Below are 9,237 nucleotides of genomic sequence, written 5' to 3'. Positions count from 1 at the left end.
GGCATCTAGTGGGCGTCAATCCTTTTATTTCTGAGTCATAGTCCATTGGTCTTATTTGGGTTGGTCAGTTGTGTCTGACTATTATGGATAATATTTTACTTATATCTTGTATAAAAGGATATGTATTTTGAGAGTTGCCACAAGATAGCTACACTTTGTATTTGCCTAAGGATGGCTATACTTGTTATTTTCTAGTTTAGATTAACCAAGTATCCTAGTGCCCTAAAACCCTCGTCGACATTGATCCATATCTGTTCCTCCTCCTCCATGCCTACTTGTAAAAGAGCTCTCAACTCTCTCTCTCATTTTCTTTACTGTTTAAACTATGCTTAACTTTACCATATTAAAATATTTTAAAGAGGTGTATTTACTCACCTATTTGGAGCGTATCCCACCTTTTCCCGACTTTTTTGTACTCGGTTTCTCTAAAATACCCATTCATGACTTCTATTTAATAAGACTAATTACAGTCATGAACTTGTCTTGGTTAAATAAATACATAGAATAATGATATATTGTAATTCAATAATTAGGTAATATTCGTTTAATCACATACAAAATACATGTTTTAAGTTCAATGTTGTGAAAAAAAATAAAGAATACTTTTGATAAATTAATTTTTTTATTAATTAATGTACAAATTAATAAATTATTAAGTTATCAATTAAATAATAACTTGATTAATTAATAAATTGACAATGCTAGTCCAATCATTAATGGTATTTATTTATTTATTGTTATCTAATTGACATGTTATTTGCCTGTACTGTCATGGTACTAAATCTGATGATGTTGCATCCAAAAATGATGTCTCTTGATTGTCCCTCAAACTAATATTGCAATTTGATTGGAAAATCAATTATCTCTTTCTGAAATCACTTTAGAAAGTGGAAATGGATATTCTTCAAAATCAAAAATATGATATAGTGATTAACGTTGATTCACCAAAATTGATTCTAGATATTGCAAATTAGGTTTAAAAGTTAAAACTATATCTGCATAATTATTACATCATTCTTGTATGTTATGTTATCATCGCCATATCAATACAATCAAATACCATGTCAACAAAAAAATTTAACACTGTTAATGATTAGATTTCAATTTTGGAAAATATAATGACTCAATTTTTATAAATTATTATACAAGGATTCAATCCACTACTTTGAAAAAGTATAAGAACTGATTATATAATTTGACTAATAATTTTTTTTCTTTTGATAGGAAAGCATAATACGATGTTAGAAATACAAAATTCAATATATGTTATCTATAGATAATTCATTTTTACAATTCAAGTTTATTGACACAGAAATTTTTATCACTATATTGGAAAAGTTTTGATGTAGTGTTGAGTATTAAATTGGTATCTCTAATGAATATATATGATCATATATCGATTAAAATTCTCATATCATAGTATGAATTTTTAGAATTGGAATTTTCTCATTTAATCTCATGGTGGTCACTAACTCTTCTTGACTTTCCCTATAGTATTCATGGCAAATGATTAGCACATGCAAAACATCTGAAAAGCATATACGACGAGATATCATATCCATCCACAACAAAATGTATGCAATTGACATTGGAAATTTATATCTCCTCGTTGGCAAGCTAGTCTTCTTTTCTCTTTTTTGAAGAGGCTTGAGTACTTATTCTTGGTAAATGATGGTATTGGCAATTCCATTCCCCCTTAATCCTTAATACTCTTTTAGACTTTGTTTGGTTCAAGGAATGGGCATTCCATGGAAAATTTCTGCTATTGTCTTATAATTCACCTATTGTCCAGATGACAACACTAGTGTACTTTGGAAGTGAACTTAGAAGACATGGACAAAGTTAGATTAGACCTTTATATACATTTAATATTGCTGCTTTGATCTTTTTAATATTTGGCATCAATAAAGAGTATTTTAGCCCAACTGAAATGATTTTTGACAATTTTTGCCATATGTTTACACATCTGTAAACATTATTAGGTAGAAGATACAATTTCAGACTGTAATTTACCTTGTAATAGAACTAACAGCAAGAAGTTGACAAGTAAGTTAAGCGCAAAAATGGTGATTAAGTAGGTAATCTTAAGAGTGCCTAAAAAATGAGGTGAACATGTTTAACAATCTCCATATTCCTAGTTCCAATTTGAATGGATTGTAGATATCATAGCTTTAAAGCATTACTATATGCTTGATGTGTGCATCAAATACATATATTTAATAGGAGATTAAATACCTAATTAGACTAAGTTTGACTAGATTTAGAATCAGATTTAGGTGTTTTTTAGTTATTTTATTAGTTTAGTTTAATTTATGTTTAAATATTTATTTTAAGTTAATAATGTTAGTTTTATGTTATTTATATTTATTTTTATGTTTTTGTAAGAGTAGGATCAAAAATAATTTCAATTGGTGAAGAAAGGTGCATAATGGATTAGTGCTCTATTTGCATATGTTTTGGTTTTTCAAGCATATCTCCCACTACAAAAGTCCAAATGACACGATTTTTTACCATTAGAAAGTTAAGAGGCAAGGCTACAACTTTGATGTATACCATTTTACCCAATTCTGATCGGAATGTGGTCAAAATTTTTGTTGAAGTGAAAGTACTGCACCAAAATAACAAAATTGAGCAGAACCTTTGAGAGCCGCGGCTCTGGAAAATGAGAGCCGCGACACTCACCGAAGTTTCCAAAACGAACAAGCTTACAAGATTTTGGAAGCTAGGGTTATTGGAGACTATTTAAGGGCTTTTTTCAGAGGTTTATGGGAAGAGGCAACAAGTAATTTTTCTAGAGAAAAAGAGCCAAAAACAAAGCAAGAAAGCAAGAAAATTAGAGGGAGAATTAAGATCACAAAGCTTCAACTATTAGTTTTCTTTCTATACTTTTATGTTTTTCTTATTTTCTTTGACTTGGATTAATGGCTAATTTTCTTTAGATAAAGTTTTTATAAGATAATATGAGCTAAATTTATTTTTCTAGGATAGCAATTGAACTCACTTGCAATCTAAATTTTTAATCTCTTTCTTACTTATCTTTAATGAGATTTGAATTGTTTATTCCAATTTATTCTTAATGTTTTTAATTACTTGATCATCAATTAAATTGATTTAGGAACCTAAACAAACTTAGGAAAGGGAGTTTAGAGTAAACTAAGGTTGAGATAACATATGATCATATTAATTGATTTGTGTATAGGATAGAAATATACCTATATGTCATATGTAGCCAGAATTAGAACTTGAACTTAATGAATCTGTTCTAATTTCAATTCAAATATGAATATAAAGTTTTAGTTAAAATAGATATTTTTATAAGATAAGTCGTAAGACCCTTATAAATATTTGAGAACTCTAAGTTAGCACTTCAATCCATTAAAATAAGTTGAAGAAGAGATGCAAAATTTAGATAAAGTGTGAGAGATATTGTAATCTTATGTTTGTTTGATATGATCTTTACTCGAGTTATTATTACTTTAATTTTTCTTTTTAGTTTAAATTTTGGTTAATTAGTTTTAGTTAATTAATTAATTTTTATTATTTAGATAAAATTAAATTGTTTAAATTTTAATACTTAGTAAAATTTTAAATCAATTCTTTATAAGATCGATACTTAGCTTGCTTATATATTATATTTTCAATACGTATACTTGCGTAGGTAAAAATTTAACTGACGATGCCTATGTGGTGGCAGGAGCAATGCCTGTTACAATTGAGCTTAAAATAAAGCAGAGACAATCATATAATCTTGTCAAAATTCCTCCATGACTTGCACTAACGAGCGTCAGAATGTAAACCTCACAACCTACGAGAGGGACGCAGACGGCGAAAGTAAGAAATAGCGACCTTCTGAGTTAAGTTGAAAGACAGAAGGAAATATAAATGACAAATAAACATTATATCTCCTCAAGGTTAAATATTATGGTGAAGATTTCTAAGATCACTGACGGCATCCAAAGTCCTAACACATCCAATCCTGTTGCTCCAGCATGAGAAGGTTCGATGTAATATATATACACTGACATCAGGGAGAGAAAATCTGGCATTGTATCAAGATACTGAAGACCTGATGAATGGCTTGTTGTGGTCTCCTAAAACTTTTGCTTACAAACACCCAGACTCACCTGAAAACGGCAAATGGATTGTCTAAACCAATAAACTTGTTACAGAACGGAAATGGCCATATTACACTCAGCAAACTGAGATATCACCAAAAGTCACCACAAGAGCAACAGCCATTTCTAAAATGGTGAAATCTGTTTATATCCCTAACAATGATTTCCCTCTGTGTAATGCTAGATGCATGCTTCATAAAAGAATGGCAATCCCCACATATCCTGAGATTCTTCATAATTCGTATTGGGGCAGTAGGAGGTAGGCAAAGCAGCCCAAAAGCAAGCGCCAGTTTCTCACTGTGTTGCTTTAAATGTTCTTGCTTTCTACTCTCCTCCACGTCATGGAGGTCATGTTCAATTTCAACTTTATAACCAAGGATCTTCATCTCTTCCATCAAATTATCTAACTTGGAATAAATTTCAGCAATTCTGGGGTGATTTATCTCTCCTACCATAAACTTATGGATCTTGTCCCTGATTGCAATCCAACTCTTACCCCTTTCTTTTTTCACCGTACTTTCTTTAAGAAATTTCCTTGCTCTTGCAACTTCCTCCCATTTTTTATTAGCAGCATATATATTTGAGAGCAAAATGTGGTTTCCAGCATTATCTGGTTCCATCTCAAATAAATGCTTAGCTGCAACCTCAGCTAATTTAAGATTGCCGTGGAACCTACAACAGGCCAAAAGTGAACCCCACATAGAAGCAGTGGCATCAAAGGGCATCCTTTCTATCACATCGTAAGCTTCAGAAATCTTTCCTGCTCGACCAAGAATATCAACCATGCATGAATAGTGAATGACATTAGCTGAGACATTTTGCTCTCTTATCATGAGGTCAAAGTATCTCTTTGCTTCATCAACCAAGCCCATATGACTACATGCGAAAAACAGAGAAATATATGTCACTTCATTAGGGTAGAGACCTACCTGCTGCATTTTCTCAAATGAAATCATTGCCTCCAAGGCACGAGCATGTTTAGCAAAGCCAGAAATCATTGTGTTCCAAGAAACAACACTTTTCCCTTCTATACCAGTAAACACAGTGTAAGCCTCTTCCACACTGCCACATTTAGCATACATATCTATAAGAGAGGAAGCCACAAATATGTTTGAACCAAATCCAGTTTTAGATATAATAGCATGCACCTGTTTCCCTTCGATCAAAGCAGCTAAACCTGCACAAGCACATATAATGGAAGAGAACATAAACTGATCATGCTCCAGTTCCATTATTTGAGCTCTATGAAACAACAATAAAGCCTCCTCAAAAAGCTCATTCTGAACATACCCAACCATCATACAACTCCATGTAACAACACTCCTCTCTTGCATGCTCTCAAAAACCCAGCTAGCATCCTTTACCAAACCAGACTTTGCGTAAACATCAACTAATGCAGTTCCCACAAACATGTTTGAATCGATGGCAGTCTTTATAGCAAAACCATGCAGCTGTTTGCACTCAAAAACGGCACAATTTGCAACACAAGCGCAAAGAACGCTTGAAATGGTGAATTCACTAAACGGGTTTCCTCCTTTTTGCATAAACATGAAAAGAGTTAACGCTTCTTGAGCCTGCCCACGCTGGGCATATGAACCAATCAGCGTATTCCAGGAAACCAGGCTTCGTGCTGGCATTTCATCAAACACTTTGCGGGCGCAGGACAAAAGACCAGATTTACTATACATATTAATGAGAATGTTGGATGTTATAGTGTCTGCTTGCAACCCAAAATGGATTGTCAGCGCATGGCATGCTTTCCCAGGGATGGCTGCTCTGTTTCTTGCACATAACTGTAAAACGGTATGCAAATATGAGACCTGGGTACAACACATTTTTCTCCATGAAAGGTCCTCCGGAGTTGGTGTCTCAAGTTCAGCAGCAGCAGCAGAAGCTACTCCCAGGGTAGAAAAGTTGTTAGAGAGGAAAGTATAAGTATAGACGTGGTAGAGATTCCTCCTGTACCTATACAAGGTGTTCATCTAACTGTTTACAGTATGTTCATGGTAAGAAAGGTAAGAAAAATTTTCACTCGGATTGGCTCCTGAGTTATGAACTGGTTATGACTTCTCACTTAGAGCATTTTTGCTAGGTTTGCATCCATTTTCTATCCAGGGCTTTTACCATTCGGAGTTTATTTAGCAACAGTATTCTTATTCTTGAAAGATAAATTTAGTTAAATGGCAAAATCATCCTATTCTCTTGTACCAAGAAACAAAAAAAAAAAAAAAAAGAAAACCCTGAAATTTGCTCTTGGGATCAGTCTTTTAGTGTCAAAAACCATAAGTGTAGGAACTCTAGATGGCTTGTAAGATGAATGGTGGATTTGAACTTAATGATGAAATCATAATTTAGTGTTCAAATGATTATTGGATTAAATGTATAATAATAGTTGGCTCTATAGAGGCCAAGACCAATAGTAATAATGAAAAGAAGCGCAATGTTCTACTTCTCTTTCATTTGGTAACAAACGGTGGAAAAATTGAAATTTTGTCTCAATTGATGTTGTGGTTGTTTGTTTTAAATTGTTTGTAACTTACTTTCTTGGCATCACGTCACTAAACGAAGATGGTTTTGGGATTAAGAAATATGTAAAGATTTCTTTTCACTTAATAAATATGTCTTTTTAAATTAAAGATATAAATTCGTGATAATTGATATCAGAATCGATTTACTTTTCATTGATTTGAATCTCTATGAGAGATAAGTATTGAGATAAACCAAAATCAAAGTGGATCTCTCTATTTTATGGGTGAAAGAACCGCTGCAATGAGAGTGTTGCACAATTGTGAGAGAGTGTGTATTAAGAATTCCACATCAGTAAAAAATAAAATGAATCTTGAGCAAGTAAGCATCTTCCTACACCAAAAAAGTATATCTTTAAAAGTTGAAAATGTAGGCTTATAACAAATTTTCATAAGAAGTTTTTTGAGCTTAATATTTATTTTTTATGCTAATAAATGTATATATATATATATATATATATTAAGTCTTGTTATATTAATCGGGTTGGATTTAAAAACAGTAAACACAAAAATAACATAACAAAGCTTCAACCAAAAACCAATATTAAGGTTGAAGGACACAATAAAGCAAGCAGTAGAGGAGATATTTGGTCTTAAACTTATTAAATGATATAACTCTTAAATAATCACCTGAATTATTTTTAAAAAATTTTTATTTTTTATTACGTTCAATCAAGTTTTTGTATTTTTATTTTAGATCAAGAAAGAATAATTTACCATTTCAAGTATCAGATATTCCATAATTAGACTTATTAATTAAAAAGTGAAATGTAATCTTATCATAATCTTCCCTAATCAACTAGATAGAGGTTTTGTCTAATTTCAAAACAATATCAACCCTGTCCACCTTCGAAATATTTCATAAAAATTTTCTATTTTACTTTATTCTTGTTATTCCTTTATACCATGTATTACCCTCAAACTTACTAGGGATTTAGTTGAACTACTGTTAATAGGGTGTACTTTAATGTTTTTTTTTCAAATGTGATAAAAATTGACTATGAAAAACTAAATGGTCAAGTCTCGATTCTCAACATCTAATTTGAAGTTTTATCATAAAAAAATAAAAATATTAACAAAATAAAAGTTCACAAATATTTGTAAAACCTATAAAGAAAAAAGTGATAGAAACAAGAAAATAAATATTGTCACACTAACTATTCAATAAAAAAATAATAATAATAAACCAAGCAAGATACATCATATAGACCCAAAAGAAAAGATAATCTAAGGCCTAAAGGCCCAAAAAGGAAAAGAAAATCTAATTAATAAAACTGTACAAACAGTCGGTTCGATCAAATTTTTTAGCTTTAAAATTATTATAGTTTTGATTATGACAAAATAATCAAATTTGCTTGAACATTATTTGACTAATCCTTGACAATTTCTTGAATGATTTAACTCTCATACATTTGTTTTTACATAGACACAAGCTTGACTCTTGAAGTTATTGAACTATATCTATAAGCTTGTAAGACTTAGGTGTATGAGTGCTTATGATTCTCATTTATTAAAGTTTGATTTAAAGATTAAGCGAAAATCTTGATGCACTCATTAAGGGGGAGTTTTGAATATCTTGTTTAATGACAAAAAGAAAGAAAAGGAAAACTAAGTTAAATTGAGTGTGATAAGTTTTCATGTTTAATTTATGTGTGTGATGCTTAGTTATGGTTTTGTTGAATATTATGTGCTAGTTGCTTTTTACTGTGGATATTGTTATCTTGTTTAGATATTATAGATATTATAAAAATTTTATTGAAAATCTTTAAAGAAACCTAGATGCATTGACTAAGGGGGAGCAACTCATTATGCGTAAAGATTTGAAGTATTCATATTAAACATAAACATTGCATTCTTAATCTTGGAATATTTTGTCATCATCAAAAATAAAAGATAGAGAATGTTGACTCTATATGTTTTTTATGATAGCAAAATATTCCCATTCATTGGTGTCTAACTATATTGTTTAAGTGTACAGGACAAAAATTATATGTAAATAATAAATCAATCCTTCAAAAGTGTATACCAAAGATCATATGAATGAAGAAAAACGATTGATTAACAAAAAGGAAGGTCCTTAGTTGGATAAGGAAGAATATTGGCTAACCAAGTTTCAAATTGGAAGAATGGCGGGTTGAAAAGTTTGAGAAACAAAATCAACTTAGTCGACCAAGTCAGTCGACTAACTGCTCTCTGTCAGAATCTGCAACCAGAAACAGAACGAACTTAGTTGACCAAGTCAGTCAACTAAGAGCTCTCTGTCTGCAACTTGAACCAGAGCACTACAAGACAGATTAACGGCTAGAACTCATTCTCAACTGTTTCCAATGGCCATAAACTATCAAACTGCCATCAGAGTTACATCTCCAAGTATAGAAGGGTCTTTCAACAATTGAAAACAAGTTTTTTGAAGCCTTGAATGAGATTTGAGCTATAGAAAGTAGAAAAACCAGAAAAGCTTCATTGCACTTGTCTGCACTTAAATGCCTACTCTTTGCATTTGTATTTAACACTCAATCTTGTACCAATCAGATCAACCAGTGATCATAGGTACTTTCTTTTACTACTTCTCTTGTATTCTTAGAGTGAGGAAGTCA

At 31.4% G+C, this 9,237-nt stretch overlaps 1 protein-coding gene across 1 annotated transcript; it reads right to left on the bottom strand.

Moving 5' to 3' along the window:
• Window positions 1–3,743: 3,743 nt before the first annotated feature.
• Window positions 3,744–6,374, bottom strand: LOC18586825 (Pentatricopeptide repeat (PPR) superfamily protein). Its single transcript, XM_007010390.3, has one exon. The coding sequence runs from the start codon at window positions 6,095–6,097 to the stop codon at window positions 4,208–4,210; it is 1,890 nt and encodes a 629-aa protein (XP_007010452.3). The 5' UTR covers window positions 6,098–6,374; the 3' UTR covers window positions 3,744–4,207.
• Window positions 6,375–9,237: the final 2,863 nt, after the last annotated feature.

This window comes from Theobroma cacao, chromosome 10 (assembly GCF_053813885.1).
Source record: "Theobroma cacao isolate CCN51 chromosome 10, ASM5381388v1, whole genome shotgun sequence".
NCBI lineage: Eukaryota > Viridiplantae > Streptophyta > Magnoliopsida > Malvales > Malvaceae > Theobroma > Theobroma cacao.
Note: the sequence above shows the minus strand (reverse complement) of the source record. Positions and strands in the feature narration are given on the sequence as shown.